The sequence below is a fragment of the Callospermophilus lateralis genome, chromosome 14 (genome assembly GCF_048772815.1).
Source record: "Callospermophilus lateralis isolate mCalLat2 chromosome 14, mCalLat2.hap1, whole genome shotgun sequence".
Lineage (NCBI taxonomy): Eukaryota > Metazoa > Chordata > Mammalia > Rodentia > Sciuridae > Callospermophilus > Callospermophilus lateralis.
In genome coordinates this window covers 49,846,462-49,871,624 of record NC_135318.1, presented here as the reverse complement: position 1 = coordinate 49,871,624, position 25,163 = coordinate 49,846,462, and the positions used below count along the sequence as shown (strand labels likewise).

Here is a 25,163-nt window from a genome sequence, read left to right as displayed (position 1 = left end):
TAAAAAGTTCTCTGGCATTTAACCAGAATATACTGAAGCTTCTAACTATCACCCAATAACAACGAGTACGAAACAACTAACCTTAACACATTTGGGGGGAAAGAGGGTACCGGGGATTGAACACAGGGGCACTCTACCACTGAGCCCATCCCCAGCCCTGTTGTGTATTTTACTTAGAGACAGGGTCTCACTGAGTTGCTTAGCGCCTCGCCAAGTTACTGAGGCTGGCTTTGAACTCGCGATCTGCCGGCCTCCGCCTCCCAAGCCGCTGGGATTACAGGCTGCACCACCGCGCCCGCTTAACCTTAACACTTAAAGGAAAGCATTCACCCATCGCAAATCGTCTCCTTCAACCCCCTTTCAAACTGAATAAAATGGATAATAATGGATAATAAAATAGGAGTCAAGCGTACGGCTGAACAAAGGAAAACTGAACGAGCAATTCCGAAGAAGACCGAAGCGCCCACGACCGCTAACACAGGTCCAGCCGCTTAGGGGAGGGGACCTCAGAGTCGAGGAGGGTGGAGTAGGAGATGTGGTGTCCACAACACTCGCCTATAAAAATGGCGCGCTGTCATTGTGGCATCGCGGGAATGCGCCCCACCGCGCCTGCAGCCCCCAGCGCCCTGGGAGTCCACTCTCCTAGTGCCGGATCCCGGCGCGCAACCACCTCAACCGGCGCGCGGCGGCCAGCCTCTTACGTCAGGCCGGCGACGCGCCACTAGACAGGCCCCTTCTCCACCTCCGCCCCCTCCCGGCGCCGGCGCCGTTTTCTGGAAGGTTCGTGAAGGCGGTGGGCGCGTACCGTTAGTCCGGCCGATCTGAATCCGCGTCCATCCGTCCTTCCTGAACTCCGGCAGACTCAGCCAGGTTTGCCATGCCAGAGAATATGGCACCCCGAAGCGGGGCGCCCGCTGGGGCTTCTGGCGGCCGTGGAAAAGGCGCCTATCAGGACCGCGATAAGCCGGCCCAGATCCGCTTCAGCAATATTTCCGCGGCCAAAGGTATCACCCCCGCGTTCCAACCCCAAGCCTGATCCTCGCAGCAGTGTGGGGTCAAGTTCTGCTCTCTCACCCTGAACTTGGGTGGGTATGGCCCACCTCCTGTTATTTCAGGGTGGCCTTTCCCAGTGAAGCCCTATGAAGGGATTCTTTGAGTGGGTGTGTGTGTGTGTGTGTGTGTGTGTGTGTGTTTAAGCCAGTAATTTCTGACCCTGCCTAAGGAATGGTCGGAATCCATTCTGGATTTTAGTCGCCCGTTGTTTTCCACCTGCGTTTTGTGTTAATCACGCTGGAGCCGAAAGCAGTTCAGTTTAAACTGCTGAAGACTGCCTGCAGCGGCTCTTTGGGATCTGACGCTTAAAAGTTAATCCTTATTTGCTAATTGAGCCCACTGACCGTTGCTTGCACAGTAATTTTGAGCGTTCTTATTCTTAGAATAACGCGTTTAAACAAGTTTTCTTCGGCACAATTATTGGGTCTAATTGGGTAATTTTCGCGTTTAAACTGGGGCGGGACACATTGTATTGTATGATGTAGGGAACTGACCCATCTTTTGGAGAGTGATTATGGAAAGCTACGTCTGTGTCATCTCTCTAGTCGAGAAACACTTTCTTAGCTCTAAAGAATAGTATGGCAAGTAGTGGAGATCAAAAGACCCTAGTTTCATTCTCTATTTTTGTGACTATGTGATTTAAATCTCCGAACCGAGATTTCTTACCCATAAAATTGAAGAGGAACATGTTTGCTTTTTTAGAGTTATGAGAATTAATAGAAATCAAGTTGAAATAGTAAAGTATGGAAGGAAACGTGAGAACAAAAGGCTTAGAGATCCCGTCTGGTTGTGCATTGAGTATAGTAATTAATTTGATTTGGAGAATAAGATACACAAAGAAGCAATGAGATTGGAAAGGTAGGCTGGCGCCAAATCTTGAAAGATCTAGTGTCCTGGAAAGTGTTTTTTCTCTGGCAGCTACAGATCATTCTTTAGTGGAATGAGGTAATGACTAATTTGTAGAGTTAGAGAATGTGTATATGATATAATATAGGTGTGTGCACATAAATAATACAGATTACACATGTAGGTATTTGGTGTGTATGTCACATCTTGAAACTATTTGCTGTCATTAGCCCAAGTGATTGGGAATGTGATGTTGCTAAAATATAGATGCTGAATGGTCAAAGAAAAAAATATTCCTGTTTGGGGCTAATGAGTTGAAGAGGACAGATTGAGCAGATGCTTAGATTCATTTGGAAGTTCAAGAAATAATACTCCTGGAAATTGAGATTGTTGATTTCAGTATTGTCTATGGAGCCATAATTGAAATTTACGTAGATAAGGGTCAAGATGTTGAAAGAAACTGGGGCCATTGGGATGGTCAAACGATTATATGTTACTAATTTTCAATAAACAAGATACAAAATGCGAAAAATACTCTAACATTTCAAACATAAGGCACCTAGATTATCTAAGAACATAATTTGTGGATCTTAAGTCAGGACATCTCATAGAGCAAAGGGACATAACAAGTTTGTCTGAGTCAAACAAAATCCTTTTGACAAAATCCAATTGAGAAAAACTTCTACCGGGTTTATTTTTACTTTAATTCTGGGGGCCACCACAAAAAAAACATGAGGATACCATTTATTGAGGAAAACAGCACACACATAAAAGTACTAATAGTTTTAGTACTATTCAACATCAGTCATTTAAGACTCTTGTGCCTGCTTATGCCACATCATTTTTATTAAACTTCCAATACTTTCAGAGATATAAGAAGTCTAGAGTACTATGTTTATATGAAAAACAGATAATTTTCCAGAGTATTCACATTGATAGATAACAAAGCATTCTAAGTCCCTTTTGTAAAATTGTGGTATACAGGTCTAGTATATCACCTGAAATTGTAGTATTCACCAAAGTTTTACAAAATTAGTAAAATACAGTTTTAAAATTATACAATGTATGTTCTGCTAAATTTTTAAAGATTATTATTGCTAGGTCATAATCCCAGCAACTCAGGAGAATGAAGCAGGAGGGAATTACAAGTTCAAGGCTAGCCTCTGCAACTTAATGAAATCCTGTCTCAACATAAAAAATCTAAAGGGCTTAGGATGTAGTTCAAGGATAGAGCATCCCTGGGTCCAGTCCCCAATACCACCAATAAAATAAGGTGGTGTGTTACTGTTCATACTGTATGGGTAATCCATTTACTAATTGTGGAGAATAAAAGGAATAGAGACAATCTTTGTGTGTGAGGTGCAGTGGTATGCAGAAAGAGGGGGAAGAACTACTCATTTGTCCTGGACTTGTCAAAGAAAAGGGGAGAGAATACTATTTCTCAATTTTAGTTTCTCTCAGAAAAATTGTAAGTGAATTAATAGAAACTTTCTCATTGATAATTAGTAGGAGCATGACTTTGGAATAATAAATCATATCTAGAGATGTTTCATAACATGCTTTTGTTTTCATTTTGTTGATGTGTAGTGTTCTATAGCATTTTCAGGAGTTATACCATTGAGGTTTGCTTTGTTGACAGTGTTAATATTAATTTCTTCTGATAGCCATGAATATGTACCATGTTCGTATTGCTGAACAAAACTCAAGTTTGGGGTTTGTTTCTGGTTTTTGGTACCTGAGATTGAACCCAGGTGCTTAACCTCTGGGGCACATCCTCCGCCCTTTTTTATTTTATTTAGAGACAGGGTCCCACTGAGTTGCTTAGCGCCTCACCGTTGCTTAGAATGGCTTTGAACTCCTGCCATCCTCCTGCCTCAGTTTCCTGAGCCACTGGGATTACAGTTGTACACCACCGCGCCCTGCTAAAACTAAAGTTTTTGATCTCAGAGATTATATTCTTGGGAGGGGAGAAAAAGTAAACAAATGAATTAGATAGTAAGTTAGAAAGTCTAGTCTTTTGTTGGCTTGTCCTTTTTAAAGGAACAGGAAATAATACAGTCCCCAGTCAGCTTATAACTAGATTGTACCATTTTGATGCTTAAAGGAATCCCTAGAATGTATTCTGCCAGAAGCAGAACATAAATACTATACATAATGACTATAACACAAATGTGAAGCATCATACACTTAGTAATAAAAAAAGTAATAATTGTTTTCCTATGTTACTATTAGACGTGAATTTTCTTTATACATTTATATATGTAGTTGTAGATGGACACAATACCTTTTTTTAATTTGTTTTTTTTTTTTCTTTTTTTTAATGTGGTTCTGGGATCGAACCCAGTGCCTCATAAGTGCGGGACAAGCCCTCAATCACTGAGCCACAACCCCAGCCCAGACATGAATTTTCTCCAGTGTACATAGTAAATTGTTGTATACCATACCCTAATAAGGACAAAAATGATAATTTGAAAAGAGGAACACTGCTTTTTGAAGGGTTAATTTTTTTTTCTTCTCCCTTTATAGCGGTTGCTGATGCTATTAGAACAAGCCTTGGACCAAAAGGAATGGATAAAATGGTAAAAAGCTAAATCATTCAATACTTTTAACTAAGCACCATTATTTTTACTACTTAATACAAAGGGTTAAGGTGTGCTGTTTAGAAAGTACCTTGTGAGTTCAGAGGAAGGAGAGATTACTTTTAAGTGAAATACGACTTAATTCATATTTTGTTGAATGCTTTTTAAACAACGAGAGTCCATACACAAAGTAGTTCTTTGTTTTGTAGTTAAATGAAAAGTATGTCCAGGAGTCAGGACTTGAGTTCAGTGTTCCTGCCTTGGTAAGGGTCTGTGGGATTTCAACTTGTATGTTGTTGAGTTACAGTATAAAATAAATACATTTCAGTAATTTGAATGGTACACACTTAGGTTCAGTGCTAGTTAATAACCCCCCCAAAAAAGAAAACAATATATTATATCCTCTGGATGAAATAAAGATTATTATTTCCTCTGGATTCTAAATTCCTATGTCTCCTACCAATGCTTTTGCCCTTTTTAAAGATACTATGAAATAAGCTACTTGTGTTAACCACATTACATGGTGCTATCTTTTTGGAGTTCTGGTAGAAAGGGTGTTTCTCTAATCATTAGTATGAAACCAGAAATGATAGTGGTTTTTAAAAAATTTTTAGTTGTAGATGGGCACAGTACCTCACACGTGCTAGTCAAGTGCTTGTACCAGTGAGCTACAACTCCACCTCCTGTAGCGATTCTTTATAATGTCTTTTTTGTCCTCTTTTGTGTATGTATATTTCTTTACTTTCAAAGTACTCTGAACAAAGCCAAATATTCTTTTGTAAAGTTAGGCTGTTCTTAGATTTCTTTATCAATGTAAGGAAAGAATTTGAAATTAAACTCTGTATAGACATAAATGAATTTCTCTGAAGTATTAAATTTAATAAAACTTTTATGGTGTCACATTGAAATATAACTTTTTAAAAAAAAAAAACTTCCAGATTCAAGATGGAAAAGGTGATGTGACCATTACAAATGATGGGGCCACCATTTTGAAACAGATGCAAGTGTTGCATCCAGCAGCCAGAATGGTAAGTATACTTATAGGTGAAATATGTGTATTTTAGTATATTGTTTGATATTTGATAAAGTTTAATTTGCTTATTTGGTAAAGAGTTAAATTTGTTTATTTGGTCACATTATAGCATTTAAACATGGTAAATTTTTTTCTTTATGTTAACTAGGTACGATTTTAAGAATATTATGTATCTCTTCAGGGTGATGCTGGTAAAACATGAGTTACCTTGTCCATAAGAATGTGCTGTACAGTTGAGGAGGAGAAGATAAAAACATAAATTATATCTTTTTTTTAGTGTAGATTATTAGTATAATGAGCAGTAGCTGAAAGATAACAAAACAAATTGTTTTTGTAGTGCTAGGGATTAAACCCAGGACTCCACAAAATTCCAGCCAAACAGACAACAGAATAATTTTAATTGTGTATAAAATAAATTCTGTCAAAATTTACACTGACATTTATTTAAAATACTGATTTAACAAAGAGTCAAAATTGTGATTCACATGTCCAGTGAAAAGTCATATTGGTGGGGGGGTAAATAAAAGGCCATATCTATTAAAATGTTGTGGTAGGCATAGTTTGTCTGCCTGTAGTCCAGGCACTCATGCTGAACCCCAAAAATTCCTTGAGTCTAGTTGTGGCAACATAGTGAGATACTCATCTCAAAACAAAAGACCCTTTAATTTTATAAAGATGACTTTTAAAAATAATCAGATTGATAAAGGACTTTAAACTGATATTTCATCCTTATCTGGAATGCCTCATTTCATAACTTGCAAGACTCTGGGGTACCTATGATACAATTTTCATACTTTTTGGTGCTGGAATACTTTACTGTTGATGTGCATCCCCTCAGCTTCTCAAGTTGCTGTTATTATGTATGCCACTGTGTCTGGCAACATCAATGCTTTGGGGGTTTTTTGTTTGTTTTCACTTTGTTTTTTGAAAAAAGGTCTCTCACTAAGTTGCAGAGGCTGGATTTGAACTTGTGATCCTCCTGCCACAGACCCCCCGAAATGCTAGAATTACAGGCATGCACCACTGTGCCCAGCCATTGATGCTTTTTGACAACGTGTGTGTGTGTGTGTGTGTGTGTGTGTGTGTGTGTGTGTGGAGAGAGAGAGAGATATGCTGGGGATTGAACCTAGGACCTTGTGCATGCAAGGCAAGCACTCTACCAACTGAGCTATATCCCCAGCCCGATGACAACTTTTCAGAGAATTTTTTGAGAACTTCTCTTTACACCACAGTCTGAATCAGAAATCATAATATGGCCTTGTATAAAATTTTATGAGAAGAATGTCTTGTACTACAATTGTACAGCTTTCATTTTAAAATGAAATCCAAGTCAGACAACAAATTAGAAGGCAAGTATTATGTTAAATCTTTAATTTCAGTTTGTGATTGATGTGAGAATTTGATGTTATTGGATTCTCATTTTTTGCTGAGTCATTTGCATGTTCTGTTCACTTAGCTTGTGGAGCTATCTAAAGCTCAAGATATAGAAGCAGGAGATGGCACCACATCAGTGGTCATCATTGCTGGCTCTCTCTTAGATTCCTGTACCAAGCTTCTTCAGAAAGGTAGGTATTTATTACTGAATAAAAAAGCAGAAAATTTTTTAAAAATTTAGAGGAAGCCAAGTTATTTTAAGTAATATAATACTGATTTGAGATAGTTATTCTTTTTACCAGGAAATTTTAGATTTTGCTGTTTTGCTTCTGGTTTTTGCCACATTTCTTTTTTCCATATAGTACTCAGTAGAGTTTTACTTTTCAGAAATGAAAAGGTGGTATTATTTTTATTAATCTTAGATTGTGAGATAAGATATGATTTGGGAGGGAAAATGAGGGTTCTTTGGTAAATAGTGCTTAATCATAGTAGTGATTTTCCTGTTACTCTTATCATGTAGACGTGTGATGTTTTGAAAAATATAAAACTTGGTCTCAACATTCAGTGTCTACATGAATTTGTTTCAGATTAAGTAGAAGTAAATTATTAGCCAAGGTTAGCAGTTAAATTTATATAAACCTTGATGTTTGTTTCTTTTTTTTTTTTTTTTAATATTTATTTTTTAGTTTTTTTTGGCGGACACAACATCTTTGTTTGTATGTGGTGCTGAGGATCGAACCCCAGCCGCATGCATGCCAGGCAAGCGCGCTACCGCTTGAGCCACATCCCCAGTGCCAACCTTGATGTTTCTAACAGAAGCATAAATTAGTTTGTATTAAGAATATTTGTGGAGGCTGGGGCTATAGCTTAGTGGCAGAGCAAATGCTTGCCTAGCATGCAGGAGGCAACTGGGTTTGATCCTCAGCACCCACATAAAAATAAATGAATAAAGGCATTCTGTCGATCTTAAAAAAAAAATTTTTTTTTTTAAGAATATTTGTGGACTGGGGATATATATAGCTCAGAGCTGTAGCACTTGCCTAACATGTGAGGCCCTGGGTTCATTCCCCAGCACCACAAGAAAGAAAAAGTATTTGTGAGTGATACTTTAATGAGTAGAAAATTTTTTTTTTTTTTTTTTTTTTTTTTGAGTAGAAAAATTTTAAGTCATGACGTAGATTATCTGTCACAATTAAATAACTAGATTTTCATAAATGTCAGGGATTCATCCAACCATCATTTCCGAGTCATTCCAGAAAGCTTTGGAAAAGGGTATTGAAGTTTTGACTGACATGTCTCGACCTGTGGAACTAAGTGACAGAGAAACTTTGTTGAATAGTGCAACCACTTCATTGAATTCAAAGGTGAGACAAGCACGAGGGAATGGTTAAGTCTTGAGAGACTAGGTAAAACTGAATTGGATTAAATTATGAATTTAAATTATCGATAGGGTTAAAAAAAGAGTAATATGTATCAAGTCCATTTTTGGTTTTTAGTTATAGCTTTAAAGCAGCGATGAACTTTTACATTTTGGGGAAGATTTATAATATAAAAATTTCGGTATTAAATCCACATATTCATTTTCTTTAAATGTTAAGTGGAAGGCTAGATAGTATTAGTGACACTAAGTGATGTTGAATACTCCCCAGAACTAATATGGCATAATGATTACAAGCACTAGTTATAGAATCTACACCGTTCATGTTCATTGCTGGTTTCACAACTAAGTTGTGTGACTTTGGGCATATGGCTTGGCCTCTGTTTTAGTCCAGTTGTTAGTTCAGTGGCAGAGTGCTTGCCTAGCATACACAGGGCCCTGAGTTCGGTCTTTGGCCCTGGAAAAAAGGAGAGAGTGAGTGAATGAGGTTAATATGTGAAGTGAGGGCTGGGGATATAGCTCAGTTGGTAGAGTGCTTGCCTTGCATGCACAAGTATCTGGATTAGATCCCCAGCACCAAAAACAAAACAAATAATATATAAAGTACTATAGCCACTTCTGTATATAATGAGTGACCATTAAATGTTAGCCATCAGCTGTTTTGCCAGCCCCTCAATATTACATGCATAACTTGATCACATGTTTATTTTAGGTAGGAAACCGTAGGAAACCTCCATATAAAATTAGTAGGATGCTCTTTTGGGTGTCCTATAAAACTTTTGGTAATCGGGACAGTCCCAAATAATATATTAATTTAAAAAAAAAAAGAAAAACAAATGGGTATTTTTAGTCTGTGCCCCTGGCTGAACAAGGCAATTTTATATACAGTGTCCAATCATGTGGTTTTCTTTCCCCATCCCACCCAAAAAAGGAGATAAGAATTCAAGCTGTTTTTTTTTTTTTTTTCCTTTTTCAATAATTTTAGGTTGTCTCTCAGTATTCAAGTCTGCTTTCTCCAATGAGTGTAAATGCAGTGATGAAAGTGATTGATCCAGCCACGGCTACTAGTGTAGACCTAAGAGATATTAAAATAGTTAAGAAGCTTGGGTAAGCATCTCTATAAGTCTCTTATAACTTTCATATTGTCAAAAATAAATCTAGTTAAATGAAAAATACCTAGATGAAAGTCACAAAGCTTGCTTTCTTTCTGGTTTTGTTTTCTTGAGAACATATGTTTCTATAGGAATCTCAAACTGTTATTTATATTCCCTTATCATGGTAAGACAATAGAATGATCAGAGTATTCTGGGAATGGGATACTAATGTGAGGCTGATGATTGGATTGATGGTTTTTAAGACTGGTTAAAGTCTATTCAAGACTGGTTAAACTTTCATATTTCCACCACTTATTTTTTTTTTCCTTTTAGTGGAACAATTGATGACTGTGAATTGGTGGAAGGACTAGTTCTCACCCAAAAAGTGGCAAATTCGGGCATAAACAGAGTCGAAAAAGCCAAAATTGGGCTTATTCAATTTTGCTTATCTGCTCCCAAAACTGATGTAAGTAGATTCCAAATGAAACTGGTTTCCTTTTTATTGTTTGACTTTTTAGTAACTGAGGTGTTTATTCATTAAAATAAAGATAGAAAATGCTACTGGATGTAGTGATACATGTTGTAATCCCAGCTGCTCAGGATGCTAAAGCAGGAGAGTTGTATTTGAGACCAGCCTAGGCAACTTAGTGAGCTCGGGTCTCAAAAATTAGAAAAGGCTGGGCACAGTGGTGTATGCCTGTAATCCCAATGGCTTGGATTGAGAATTCAAAAGCCAGCCTCAACAACTGAACGAGGCTTTGTCTCTAAATATTTAAAAGGGCTGGGGATGTGGCTCAGTGGTTAAGTGCCTCTGGGTTTAATACCCCCACCCCCACCCCACCCTGTACCAAAATAAATTTTTAGTAAGGGCTGAGGATATAGCTCACTGGTTTCAATCATTCCTCATCACCTTTAGAAAGGGGGGGGGGGTTGTTGTTACTAGTGATTAAAAAAAATCTTGGCCTGGGTAGCTCAGTGGTAAAGTATTGCATATCCTATGCAAGGCTCTGGTTTGATCCTTAACACCAACAAAACAAAGACCTATAAATCTCAAATGGATCCATAAACTGAGACAAAAATAGTGTTGTTATCACTGGTGACAAGTCTGTAGCCTTAATTGAATAATCATTGAAATTCTGTGATATACTTCACATTAGAACATAAATTATGATTGGAAATATGTATCAAATAAAAAGATAAGTTACAATGTTTGTGGAATTTTCAGATTCTTTCTAGCTTTTTCAGAACAGGAACTTCACCTGTGCAGTTGCTACCAATGTTTCTTATATAAATGGAACCTTAAATTAGTTTGCTTATATACATTATGAAGAAATTGTTTTTTACTTAAGATAGTCCAATATCTATTAGTATGAGTGCCATTCTCTCAAAGAGGTGGTTAACATCTCAAGATTTGCTCTCATAATTCCTTATGCTACCATACCGGTTTCCTGTTTTGTATTTTTGTGTAAGTTTCACCCATACAAAAATTAATGTAGTTTAATGTGGTAACTTAAAGGGATTTGTCCTTGCTACTTCTCGGCATATCATTACTTATTCATTTATGGTAGTGCGCATTGAACCCCAGGGGCACTTAAAACACTGAGCCATATCCCCAGTCCTTTATTACTGATTTTGAGACAACAGGGTCTTGCTGAGTTGCTTAGGGCTTCACTAAGTTGCTAAAGCTGGCTTTGAACTTGTGATCCTCCTGCCTAAGCCTCCCAAGTGGCTTAGATTATAGATGTGCACTGCTGTGCCCTACACACTTTTTGAAAAGCCATAGAGTAAAAAAGATGCAACTGAAGCTGTTTATAGGTAAGTATGTGTGTGTGTAGAGAGAGAATATTTATGTGAAAAAGATTGCCATTCCTTACTTGATTATCAAAAATGTTTTGGGTTTTTTTGTTGTTTTATTTTTTTGGTATTAGGGATTGAACCCAGGAGTACTTTGCCACTGTGCTATATATTCTGTTTTTTATTTTGAGACAGGATTTCACTAAGTTGCTTAGGACCTTAGACAATAGTGGATATAGTTGAGTAAAAGACTGAAGTGTGTGTATGTGTATTTTTCCAGACTTTTCTATGTATGTCTGTATTGTTTTGTATGATTTTTCATTAACTTTATATATGATTTTACTTAAAATTCTTCTGACTTGAAATCTCTTTAACTGTACATACTATTAATAAGTTCTTTTTTTAAACAGATGGATAATCAAATAGTAGTTTCCGACTATGCCCAGATGGACCGAGTACTTCGAGAAGAGAGAGCTTATATTTTAAATTTAGTGAAGCAAATTAAAAAAACAGGATGTAATGTCCTTCTGATACAGAAGTCTATCCTAAGGTGGGACTGTGTTTGTTCATCTCTTAATTATAATTGGTTTTGGATAACTACTAGCTGATTCCCAGAGTATCTTGCAGGCCAGGCAAATGTTTTACCATTGAACCAGCCCTAACTAGCATTTCTTTACTTTTTCCCCCCTTATTTTTTTTTTCTAGTGCATTATAACTACACAAAATACTGTGATTTCCCCACTAGAGTTTTTTGTTTGTTTGTTTTTGTTTTTGTATTTTTAAGAAATGGTGAGCTGAGTAAGTCACAAGAAACGTAGAGTGAATCTGAATCTACATTTTAGAGCATTATTATATTTTTATTAATAATAAAAAGTGGTGGGCTGGGGTTGTAGCTCAATGGTTGAGTGCTTGCCTTGCATGCATGAGGCACTGGGTTCGATCCTTAGCACCACATAAAAATAAAGTGAAATAAAGGTATTGTGTCTAACTACAACTAAAAAAATAAATATTAAAAAAATATTAATAAGTGGTTTCTTGAGCTGGAGTTGTAGCTCAATGGTAGAGTGCTTGCCCAGCATGTGCAAGGCACTGTTTGATTCTTAGCATCACATATTAATAAAGGTCCATCGAGAACTGGAAAAAAAAAGAAAGAAAGAAATTTACTCAATTCTGTAATTTTTTTTAAAAGGTGTTTTCTTTTCCCTTTAGTATAATATGGGGTATATAATCTTGCTAGACCATGGTTTTGTTTGGTATTGGGGATTGACCCCAGGGATACTTTACCACTGAGCTACTACATACCCAGTGCTATCTATCTATTTATATATTTATTTATTTTAACTTTTTTTTTTTTTTTTTTTTTTTTTTGAGACAGGGTCTAAGTCAGTTACTTAGGATGTTACTAAGTTTCTCAGGCTGGCTTTAAACTTTCAATCCTCTGGTCTAAACCTGCCTTACAGGTGTGTACCACCAAGGTCTTTAATAGCAAGTAAATGAAATGCCTTGTTTTTTAAAAGCTAAATTGCATGCAGTTGGGCTCACCTGTAATCCCAGCTACTCAGAAGGTTGAGGCAAGAGGATTAAAAGTTCAAGGCCAGGGCTGGGGTTGTAGCTCAGTGGTAGAGCACTTGCCTATCAAGTATGAGGCACTGGGTTCAATCCTCAGCACCACATAAAAGTAAATAAATTAAAGGTATTATGTCCATCTACACCAAAAAAAGAAAGATTAAAAAAAAAAGTCCAGGGCCAGCCTGAGCAATTTAACAATATTGTTTAAAAAATAAATATAAATATCAAAAATTAAATTTTTAAAATTTTATTTTCCTGGGAATGTTTAGATAGTAAATAGATCAAAGGAATTCTCCAAAGTGTGAACTGATCCCTTTTTTTCCTCCTTTGATATTTTCTTTCTGACAGGTAGGCACATTCCTGTTTTCCTCCATTGGTTTGTTATACCAGAAAGTACTATGGATATTTTTGTAGAGTCCTTGATGGGCAATTGGAAGACAGTTCCAAGTTATATAATAGCTAGTGACCTTAAATAAATTGCACCTAAAACTCAGTCTGCAAGTTCAACAGAGATAATTGAAACAGATAGTAATATCTACCTTTTCGGTGTCATAGGGTTGTTAAAAGGATCCTTCCAGATAATTTGTGGGAAAGTGTAAATTTCTAGAGTCTGAATCACATTTCTAAATTCATGAAGTATTATTAAACTTTGAATTACAAAAATGCACTTATTAACAAAAATGATCTAATTCTCTCGTGGTTTATGGTATTGGGAGAAAGTCCATTTTAAAAAGTTTCACAGTTGTAATAATTTTCAGTAGAATTGGAAATTGATTTTAGAATTTTGAACTTAATGTAAAAATTGGCCGTTTGAACAACATAAAATAATTTTAAAGCTTAAAAGCTATTGAGCCGGGCATGATGGTGTACACCTGTAATCCCAGCGGCTCCGGAGGCTGAGGCAGCAGGATCTCGAGTTCAGAGCCCACAAAAGTGAGACTCTAAGCAACTCAGTGAGACCCTGTCTCTAAATAAAATACAAAATAGGGCTGGGGATGTGGCAGTAGTTGAGTGCCCCTGAGTTTCAATCCCAAGTAACCCTCCCCACAACCCCTCCAAAAAAAAAAAAGCTCTTGAATAGCAAAATGTATTTTAATTAGTATTAACTAATACTAATTTTGTATTTTAGAGATGCTCTTAGTGATCTTGCGTTACATTTTCTGAATAAGATGAAGATTATGGTGATTAAGGATATTGAAAGAGAAGACATTGAATTCATTTGTAAGGTAAAATATTAACATCTGTTTATGTAGAGTGTTCATTGATCAAATAAATGTGATAATTTGAGGATTTGATTCTTTGATTCAGACAATTGGAACCAAACCAGTTGCTCATATTGACCAATTCACTGCTGACATGCTGGGTTCTGCTGAATTAGCTGAAGAGATCAATTTAAATGGTTCGGGCAAACTGCTCAAGGTAACTAGTGTTTATTATGATAATTAGCTTTCATTCACCTGGGTTGGTTTTAGGTTTTATTTTTCATCTTTGCCTCAGATACCTAATCTGAAAGTTGTTTACTAAAGATTACAGGCTGTGCAAGCCCTGGAAAAACTGTTACAATTGTTGTTCGTGGTTCTAATAAACTGGTGATTGAAGAAGCTGAGCGCTCCATTCATGATGCCCTGTGTGTTGTTCGATGCTTAGTGAAGAAGAGGTAATGTAAATGTTAACATTAACTAAGTAATATTTTGAGCACTAAAACTTTTATATTTGGGGCTGGGGTTGTGGCTCAGTGGTAGAGCACTTGTGTGTGTGTGAGACAGTGGGTTCAATCCTCAGCAACCACATAAAAATAGAGAAACAACATTTTGCTGGGCACAGTGGCACACACCTGTAATCCCAGTTATTCAGCTCAAAGATTGAGACACAGCAGGAGGATCACCCAGTTCAAGGATAGCTTCAGCAACTTGGACTCTCTCTCAAAAAAAAAAAAAAAAGAGTTGGGGATATGAGTCTGTAGTAAAGTGCCCCTGGGTTCACTTCCCAGTAATCCATATGTTCCCCCTCAAAAAAAAAAAAAAAAACTATATTTTGGCTTTTTTTTTTAAGTATAAATCATAAATTTTTAAAAATAGCTTTCTGTTGGATTAAAATAAGCTAAACATATTTTGTATTTACAGGGCGCTTATTGCAGGAGGTGGTGCTCCAGAAATAGAGTTGGCCCTACGATTGACTGAATATTCACGAACAATGAGTGGCATGGAATCCTATTGTGTTCGTGCTTTCGCAGATGCTATGGAGGTCATTCCATCTACACTAGCTGAAAATGCTGGCCTGAATCCCATTTCTACAGTAACAGAACTAAGAAATCGGCATGCCCAAGGAGAAAAAACTACAGGCATTAATGTTCGAAAGGTAATAGCAAAAGTCCTTTTATTATTGCAGAACATGTTAATATAAAAAACATTGAAAATCTTATGATTGTAATGGAAGGCTTTGTAGTGAAAAGTAGTATTTTTTTTTTTTTAATTTAAAGATGAGATCTGCTACGGGTTAATGATGCCTTTGAGAATGAAAATGATGCCTTAATTGGGAAATATTATTTGTTAACTCTGGCCACTTATTGATGTTTTTTCGCAAGATATTTAGTCTGTGCTTCAATTTCCTCAGTTGGTAAAATAGAGATAATAATGTCAGATATGTTGTGAAGACTAAATGTATTACTAATACTATATAAATACTAACCATTTCTCCTGTGCTTGAGTATCAGCTGGTTTAGTAATGTAAACACATGAAACAGCAATAATATTCCCCTTTTTAATTAATGCTTAAGTGAGGCAATATGTGATGGGGGGGGAAACTAGTAATCCAAGACGTTATTTTTTAAATAGTACAGAACTCCACAGGACAGTATGACCTGGTTACAAAAAACTTCTATGATTATACAACTTTGGTTAGGGGATGAGGAAAATTCAGAGAGGGACGTACTGGTATACAGGGGAGAGGCCAATGTTGGTGATACAGTAAATACTAAAGTTGGAAAGATAAAAAGCTAGAATGAGAATACCCTGGAGTATTGAGACAGGCATTTTTCTTCCACTGGTTTAGAACCAGTAAAATTTTGTAAGCAGGAGGGTAAGCCAATGCAAAGTTTTGGGACTCTTTTTGGGTGTTCTTTTAAGTATTAGGATGGTATAGTAGAGACTTTAAGATAGGAAATAGGAGATGTAAAGGAATAGTAGACCAACTTGGCCTGATTCAGAATTAAGACTCACCATTGATTTAAGCATTGAAGGTTAGTTATAGGTGGATACAATATCTATTTTATTTTTATGTGGTGCTGAGGATCGAACCCAGTGCCTCACACATGCTAGGTGAGCGCTCTACCTCTGAGCTATGACCAAGATCTCAGAATTTTTTAACTACTATAATAATCTACCTAATTCTACTGGGATTTTTTTAAGGAAACCATATCTAGAAGTTGTTCTGGAGTTGGCTGGGTGCAGTGGCACAGGCCTGTAATCTCAGTGGCTTTGGGGTCTGAGGAAGGAGGATTGTAAATTCCAGGCCAGCCTCAGCAACATCATGAGACCTTAAACAATTTTGTGAAACCCCATTTCAGAATGCAAAGGGCTAGGGATGTAGCGAAGTGGTAAAGTGCCTCTGGGCTAAATCCCCAGGATTAAAAAAAAAGATGTAGAAAAGAGCTTAGAATATCTTACCTTAGCCTTACCTAGAACCAAGAGAAAAATAGATTTGAAAGGTCTTAGCACACTGGTGATAAGTTGGTTGGTTGCTAATGTGTAGAATTACAAACACTTTAAAATCAACTTCTGGTGATTTGCAGGGTGGTATTTCTAACATTTTGGAAGAAATGGTTGTACAGCCCCTGTTGGTTTCAGTCAGTGCTCTGACTCTAGCAACTGAAACTGTCCGGAGCATTCTGAAAATTGATGACGTGGTAAGTATATATATGTTGTAAATTGCTCTACAAGTTTAGTTTTAATGATAAATGTTTGCTAATTATGAAGGTTATAAGCTTATAGTGTTTTTCACCTGTACAAATGAGAGAGAACCTGGTGCACTTGTACACTCATGATCCTAGTAACTAGGGAGGCTGAGGTGGGAGGATGGCCAGTTCAAGGACAGCCTGGGTAACAGCAAGTTCAAGGACAGCCCAGTATCAAAATAGAAAACAAAATGGACTGGAGATACATGTGGCACAATGTTAAAAGTGTCCCTGGATTCAATATCAAGTACCAAGGGCGGGGGGGTTGAATAATTGAAATAATTGGAACATCTTTCTTTTCTTTCTTTTTTTTTTTTTTTTTAAAGAGAGAGTGAGAGAGGAGGAAGAGAGAGAGAGAGAGAGAGTTTTTTTTAATATTTATTTTTTTTTTAGTTCTCAGCGGACACAACATCTTTGTTGGTATGTGGTGCTGAGAATCGAACCCGGGCCGCACGCATGCCAGGCGAGCGCGCTACCACTTGAGCCACATCCCCAGCCCCACATCTTTCAATTTTAAGATATCATAAGTTTTGAAACCTAATTTTTTTTCTTTTCAGGTGAACACTCGGTAATCTGGATAACATTGGCTGGCTTGCACCATTTTGGCCACCAATTACTGTGATTAAAGTGGAAGATGATGGCCTTGGTGTTCCTTGTTTTCTGGAAGATTGTTCCTCTGACTTCCTGGGCTTTGTGTTCTAGTTTGCATTTGCCTGAAATTGTATTGAAACACTTTAATGAAAAAATTAAATATTTGGTTTCAAACAGGTTAATTCCCTCCCGAAGTTGTATCAAGTCTGATACTTCTGAAAAACATCTTCCGCCCCCCCAACCCGCCAAAAAAGTTTGCATTTACGCTGATTTTTTTTTTTTTAAGCTGTAGGTGAACACAGTATCTTTATTTTATTTATTTTTATGTAGTGCTGAGGATCGAACCCAGTGCTTTGCACGTGCCAGGCAAGCACTCTGTCACTGAGCCACAATCCCAGCCCATACATTTACTTTCTTAGGGCTTAATCCTGGGTACATTCCTCAGTCCATATTCTACTTAGATCTATTCATTGATGTAATTTAAAAAAAAAAAAAAAAAAGTATTTAGAAGGAAAAAAAAATGTCCAGTGTACTTAACACTGATAAATGCCCATTGGTATAAAAAAACATGAAAATCTCCCTTTACAATCTCTTACCTTTCTCTAAGAATAACCACTGATCATTCTGGGATTCCTTCTATAAATAAAAGTATATGCAGAAATGGGGGTGTACCTCAGTTACAGAGTGGTAGCCTAGTATGCACAAGGCCTGTGTTCGATCCCCAGTACTACACACAAAAAACACGTATGTAGGATCAAAAGGATTTTTTTAATCAGGTTGTCTTGTTCCAGTTTTAAACATTGATTGCCACTGTCTCATCCAAGTATCATTGTCTCATCACATCCAACTAGTCTTTCCCCATGTTTTAGCCACTTTCTGCCCGTTCCCCACACATTTTAGCTAGTATACTTTTTGTTGGAGTACCTTGATCACAAACAGGGCTGGGGCAGTGCATGAGCATTGTTTACACAGATGGTAGTTCTGGCAGAAATACTGCGTGGAGGGATGACAAATCCAATCTAGTGTCTGTCCCTGTAAGGACAAAACACTGCTCTTTCTGTGAGGGAAGTAGTCCAGGATAATCAACATGCCACCTGGTAGCTGGAGTGTGGTGTCATTTTGGGAACTCAGTGTTGGTTCCTGCTGCTAGCAGGTTGGGTGCTCATCAGTGATCACATCTAGGACATCTTCGGAGAGTAAATCCACGCTGCTAAGCCCATCTATAATCTTTATCCCTGCCACCATGACCACTTTATGTGCACTCTGGGCTCCCTGGAGTGGGTATGTCTTCTCCACTCATTAGAATCCTCTTCTGAGGTAACAATCTAGTGAACATTCACATGAGATGTAAATTCCTTCATATATTTTGCCCAGATAGGTCCACATTACCTCTTCCCCAAATTATTTACCAATTATCCCAATACCAGTTATCTCAGTCCGTAGCCATCTAGCCAAACCTTTTCCTACAACCAGTGAACCTACATATCATTTCTCCTTCCAAACTGTACAACTAAGTACATTGATCCAAGAAGGATTTCCCTTCACTACTACCCTTATGGGATGTCCCAGAGAAGCATTGTAGTTCTGCACCTGCCTATTTTGGGGTGGTGCCTGCATATCACAGAACCCTTCTATAAATCAGGTTTGAGCATTCTCTTCCCCTATCATCTTAGTGTTGGTAATGGTTGAAGCCTTAAGTGCAGGCTGGTAAGCAGGAGTGTAGACCATGGGTATTTGGGTAACATTCCTTCAGAGCCTGCTAAGGCCCAATCATGTATATTCCATTTTTATTTGATCATAGAATACTGCTCTACATGTCCAATTCATGGTTTAGTGGATCTACATGTCCATTAGGGGCAAATCAGGTCATGTTAATGGTTGCCCATGGTTAAGCATTTCCTCTTTCTAAGATCCTGTAGCAGGCCAAGAGTCATCTACAGTAGGTGGCAGAGTTTTGCTTCAAAATCTTAAGAGGTCTGTGCTGCATTTCAACAGAGGCCTGCCAAAGTCTCCAAAAAACATCTCTTTATCTGCCCCTGCCACTTCAGGCTTCATTGAATCTGCTGGGTCATATCCCCAAGCATCAGAACAACTTGCACAGTAGCCTGGGCCTGTTGCAAAGTTGCCTGCTCCAGAGTCCATTTGAATCTATCAGTATTTTGAGTCAGTAAATGGGTTAGAATAACAAACCCAAATGAGAAATGTTTCCTCCAAAGCCCAAAGAGGTTCATTAGATGTCCTTCTTTTATATGAGGCACCAGATGTAACAACTTTTCCTTCACCTTTAGAAAGGATATGAACACATTGTACAGTACTGAATTCAGAAATTTCACCTATATAGAAAACTCTTGGACTTGCATAATCATCTCCCATCCATTGACATGCAAATGTCTTGTACATAAGATCCTTTAAAATAAATTATGACATATAATCCTGAAATTGGATAATAACAGTATATTGCTGCCCTTAACCAGTTGAAAGCAATTACTTCTGATAGACTTTATGGACCAGTAGGGAGAAAAATGCATTTTGTCAGTTAAGTAGCCGTATACCAGGTACCAGAAGATATGTTAATTTGATCAAGCAGTAAAATCGTATCTGGTACAGCAGCTACAATTGGAGTCACCACTTGATTAAGATTAAAATAATCCACTGTTATTCTCTGAAATCCACCTGTCTTCCGCAAAGGTCAGAAAGGCAGGTTGAGAGGGAAGTTAGTGGGAATCACCACCACCACATCCTTAAGTCCGTGACTGTGGCACTAGCCTCCATTATCCTTCCAGGAATGACCTGATTCTGATTTACTATTTTCCTAGGTAGAAGCAGTTTTAGTGGCTTTCCTTTGGTCTTTCACACTATAATAACCTTTGCTCCGTGACATACAAAAAAAAAGTGAGATCATTCCATTTCTAATTATGTTAAATTTGATCACCCAATAAAGTGGTAGCCAAAAGATCTCTCCTTTACATATTTTCCCCTTTGCAGTTATTAATCTGTGGGTAATACTTTATGCAAACATCCTGTACTTTAAAGTATGTTTGTTTCCTAAAACTTAGCTCTCATACCTTTGATAAGCAATTTTAACTAAGGACATAATTAGTTGAAAGCAATTTAAAAAGCTTTTAGAAACTGAAACAAATGTCGTATCTTAAACAGGAGAAAAAAATTCCTGAGCTGAGAGGAGAGGTGATTTTTACTAATGATAGTCAAGGTATTAATGTTCCTGTTATATAAAGGAATGTTTCAAGTTGGTTGAGAAAAGATAACCATAGAAAAATAGGTAAAGGACATCAATAAGCCATTTGCCAAAAAAATATAGACTGTTACATGAAAAAGTTCAATATCACTGCTAATGAAAAAGATAAAAGTATATGAGATTGCTTAACATAATAAAATTGATAGCACCTGTGTTGCGGTGAAATCTGGTTGGTGTGTAAACTGGTATAAACTTTCCAAAGCAAGTTTGGCAACAATAAAAGCCTTTTAAAAAATCATACATCCGGGCTGGGGATGTGGCTCAAGCGGTAGCATGCTCGCCTGGCATGCGTGTAGCCCGGGTTAGATCCTCAGCACTACAAACAAACAAAGATGTTGTGTCCACCGAAAACCAAAAAAATAAAATAAAATTCTCTCTCTCTCAAAAAAAAAAAAATCGTACATCCAGCTGAGGATGTAGCTCAGTGGTAAAGCATTTGACTAGCATGTATGAGGCTCAGTTTGAATCCAGCACCAAAGAGAAAAAAGAGGAAAGAAAGAAAAGAAAAAACTATGCATACATTTTGCTCATATTTGTCCTGAGGAAATAATAGCATCAGGGCACAAAGATGTATATATGCGTGGCAGTGTTCATACTGATAAGTGCACAATAAACATTGTTACATAATACTTCCGGAGTAATAATTATCAAAATGCTAACAGGTACAGTAATTATGTCCTGATGAAATTTTAGATTAAATTTTTTTTTAAGTATTTTCAATTTTAGGGGAAAACAGTTAACAATGGAAATTACACGGCAGCAAATGGAGGTGCAGAATCCCTTGTAACCAGTGAGACAGTAAGCAGCTCAACAGAACATATTCAATGGGCTGGAGTACTAGCTCAGTAGAAGACTGCTTTGTGGAAAGCCATTCTCGAACGTGATTGGGCACCTCCCTGACTGGGTGTGAGGCCTTCCGGCCAAGCTGCGTCAGAACTTATCCCCGTGGGAGAGCCCTTCAGTGTGGGGTGTGACTGACCATTGACCCTGAGACCAATCACTGATCCTGACTGTCCCCCTCGACCTTCATTGGATGGAATTTTCCCCTGAATTTCTTGTTCCCCAGTAAAAGGCCACTCTCTGGCGTTCTCTCTCTCTCTCTCTCTCTCTCTCTCTCTCTCTCTCTCTCTCTCTCTCTCCTTCTATGCTTAGGACCTCTACTATGAAGCTATCGGGCTGATTGCGCGGCAGAGTGCTTGCCTAGCATGTGTGAGGCACTGGGTTTGATCCAAATAAATTTTGTATTCATCTACAACTAAAAAATAAAAATAAAATAAAAATAAGAAATTGGGCTGGGGATATAGCTCATTTGGTAGAATGCTTGCCTTGCATGCACAAGACCCTGGGTTTGATACCCAGCACACACACACACAAAAAAAGTTCCATGTTAACAAAAATAATTTCTTGAGGACTGCATATAATAATCATAGTAAAGGGATATACATCATCTATAAGAATGTTTATTTTGGGGCTGGGAATGTGGCTCAAGCAGTAGCGCGTTCACCTGGCATGCGCGAGGCACTGGGTTCAATGCTCAGCACAACATGTAAATAAGATGTTGTGTCCACCTAAAACCAAAAAAATAAATAAAATAAAGAATGTTTATTTTGATGTGCTTTTTTCCTCTTCTCTTTGAACAAACTAAGTTATGCTCTCTCAGCACAATATCCTCACAGAGTAATTGTGAAGATTAACTGGATTGTCCTCTCAGTCCAGGTGATCCTCTTGCCTAGATAAAAAACCCCAGGCAATAGTCTTTTCACAGACTCTATGATAAATTGCACTTTCAGACTGGTTTAGTCATCCAAGATAAAAGCAAAGTTTATCCTAAATTCTTCCTTTCACTTCACTCACTGCAGTAGTCACCACAATCTTATAAATCCATTGTTCTTTAATTACATACGAATTACCTTGGGAATCTTATAAAATACAGAATCTGATTTAGTAGGTCTGAAGTAGAACCTGAAAGCCTGAACAACTCCCAGATGGTACTGATATTGCAGGCCTACCAACACTTTGAGCAGTAAGACTCAGCATCCCATATTCATCACTGCATCTACTGTCTTGAGTTTAGACCCGTTTCTGCCTGGACCATGACAGTAAGTATCTAATTGGTCTTCAATTCAAAATCTATATTGTTGTCAATGTTAAGTCTCTTAAGCCAGTACTAGCAGACTCCGACACATCACTGTATCAGTTGACTGCATTCTGCATAGTATATCCTATCTTTAAGGGAATTCTAAGCCATCTCAGCTGGGTGGCTGCCACATTTGCTATTGTGAATGAGCAGCTATGAACTAATTATGTGTAATCCTTTTTGATACATTTGCATACACATGGTCTCAAATAGAAGGGGATAGAAGATTTGAACAGCACAATTAGATAATATTCATTTATTAGAGTCAGAGGATTCAATCAACTTTCTCTGATCATTTAATGCAAGTAGACATTTATAATGAAAAATAATTAGCCAGGTGTTGTGGCCCACGCCTGTAATTCCAACAACTTGGAGGCTGAGGCAAGAGAATCAAAAGTTCAAGGCCAGTTTCAGCAGTTCAGCAGACCCTGTCTCAAAATAGAAAATAAAAAGGGATACGGATGGGTTGGGATTGTAGCTCAGTGGTAGAGCACTTGCCTAGCATGTGTGAAGTGCTGGGTTTGATCCTCAGCACCATATAAAAAATAAAGGTACTGTGTCCATCTATAACTGAAAAAGGGCTAGGGATGTGGCTTAGTGGCTAGGTGTCCCTAGGTTCAATCCTCAGGACTGAAAAAAAAAAAAAGTAACTGGAGGAGGGAAGGTAAAGGGGAAGTGCTATGTGCCTATATGATTATATCACAATCAATGGCACTGTTTTGTATAATTATAATGCACCAATTTAAAAAAATTCTTGTAGATCCGCTCATTTCTGTTCTAAATAGTTTGAGGTTATGTTATGAGACGTCTGCAAATTTTAAAAATTGCTGATGAACTACTCTTCCATCACACAAACCATGTCCTCCACACTCATTCCCATTATTTTACTATTTTATTTTAATCTCCCATTATGCAGTGATTCAGTATGTGGACCTGTCTTGCTGGTTTTGAGTTGGGCTTACATCAAATCCCAACAGGGATACAGGCAGCCACAGAACTAGCTGCATATCCTGTCACTTTGGCATCCTCTCTGGCTTCAGAGCTTCCACCTCTGGCTTCTACTTAGAATCAAAAAAGGATCTGTTCCAGAGTGAGAAGCAATTGCTTTCAAAACAAAGAGCAGTCTGAAGGAGCTGGTGAAGTAGAGGATTTTACAGAGGCTCACAATCTCAATAGACAAACAAGAAACATTCTGAAAAGAGCCCTGAACTCAAGAGATGGGTTGTAATGTAGACTCCCCACATAAGGAGGGAAATAGGGCAACTTTATGGTGGGGAACGACAGCTGTTTAGGTAACAGGTGGCTAAGACTTAGCCATGCCCGCTATTTTGGGGCTCGGTCTCCATCACAGTCAGGTGCTGCAGAATGAAGGAACCCAAATCCCGAATGGAAAGTTGGTGGGGGAGAGGTGCAGGTGGGGATGTCTGTGGTTACTGTTGGGCTCTTGTGCCTTCCAATCCAGCCAGTCTCAGTCTCAAAACTGAACTCAAAACTGAAGAACCGGATTCACACTACCTGCACTGTGACTGGTCAGAGAGCCCGGCCCCACCCAACTCTGGGCTTTCTTTAGTCAAGCCGAGAAAAACGCAGGCGGGACAACTAGTAACCTCCTTATAATTGGCCCATTCCTGCTAGTTCTCAAATTAATCAGCCGGGAATACACTACCCTCCCCATTCTCTGGCTCCTGGGGGAGCCATGTTAGGCAGTACCCTGTAAACCCTGCTGCTTTCTTCACACAATAGCACCGCCTGCTTCCTCCTCTTCCGTCTCCTATCATACTATTTCAGCTAATAAATATGCGCTCTTTTCTTCATAAAACTAATTGTTTCATTTATATAATGTGAGAAGTCTGCGTTTAGGAGGTTAGGCACTAAAGAGGGGAACGAATGTTCGGTTCAGTCGGTCAACTTTCTAAACCAGCAAAGACTCAGTACCGTGCTGAACGCGGTGGCACAAGCATGTAATCCCAGCGACCCAGGAGGCTGAGGCAGGAGGATCACAAATTCTAGGACAGCCTCCGCAACTAAAGCAATTTAGAAGCAACTTAAAAGGGCTGGGGATGTGGATCAGTGGTTAGGCGCCCCTGAGTTCAATCCCCAGTACAAAATAAAATAAAATAAAATAATTTTATATAATAAAATTATATATATATATGTATATATATACATATATAATTTTATATATATATACATATGTAATTATAGATAGATAGATAGAGAGAGAGAGAGAGAGAGAGAGAGAGAAAGAGAACCGACTCCCACTGTCTAGTAAACTGGAGAGTAAATTAAATGAATTAGTGATAATTACAAACTGCCAGTGAGACACTCATTTGAACAACTCTTTTAAGATTAAATTCGACTTTGGCTTGTTTGTACAGTTGCAGTAATAATTTCAGAATGCCTGGTTAAACTGCGTTTTTTTTTAAAGAATGATATTCATATGAAAAAAGTTTATCAGTTTTAAGGCTGTTAATACAAACTCATGGAGAACAGGTAAACTGCGGTTT

The 25,163-nt window shown here is 37.9% G+C and overlaps 1 protein-coding gene across 1 annotated transcript; it reads left to right on the top strand.

The window, feature by feature from the left end:
• The first annotated feature begins 756 nt into the window (after positions 1 to 756).
• On the top strand, positions 757 to 17,445 carry Cct4 (chaperonin containing TCP1 subunit 4). Its single transcript, XM_076832692.1, has 14 exons — positions 757 to 1,004; positions 4,426 to 4,478; positions 5,417 to 5,506; positions 6,968 to 7,076; positions 8,107 to 8,249; positions 9,249 to 9,370; positions 9,691 to 9,823; positions 11,562 to 11,701; positions 13,850 to 13,946; positions 14,029 to 14,139; positions 14,247 to 14,377; positions 14,844 to 15,078; positions 16,511 to 16,624; positions 17,230 to 17,445. The coding sequence occupies exons 1-14, from the start codon at positions 878 to 880 to the stop codon at positions 17,242 to 17,244; spliced, it is 1,620 nt and encodes a 539-aa protein (XP_076688807.1). The 5' UTR covers positions 757 to 877; the 3' UTR covers positions 17,245 to 17,445.
• The last annotated feature ends 7,718 nt before the right edge of the window (positions 17,446 to 25,163 follow it).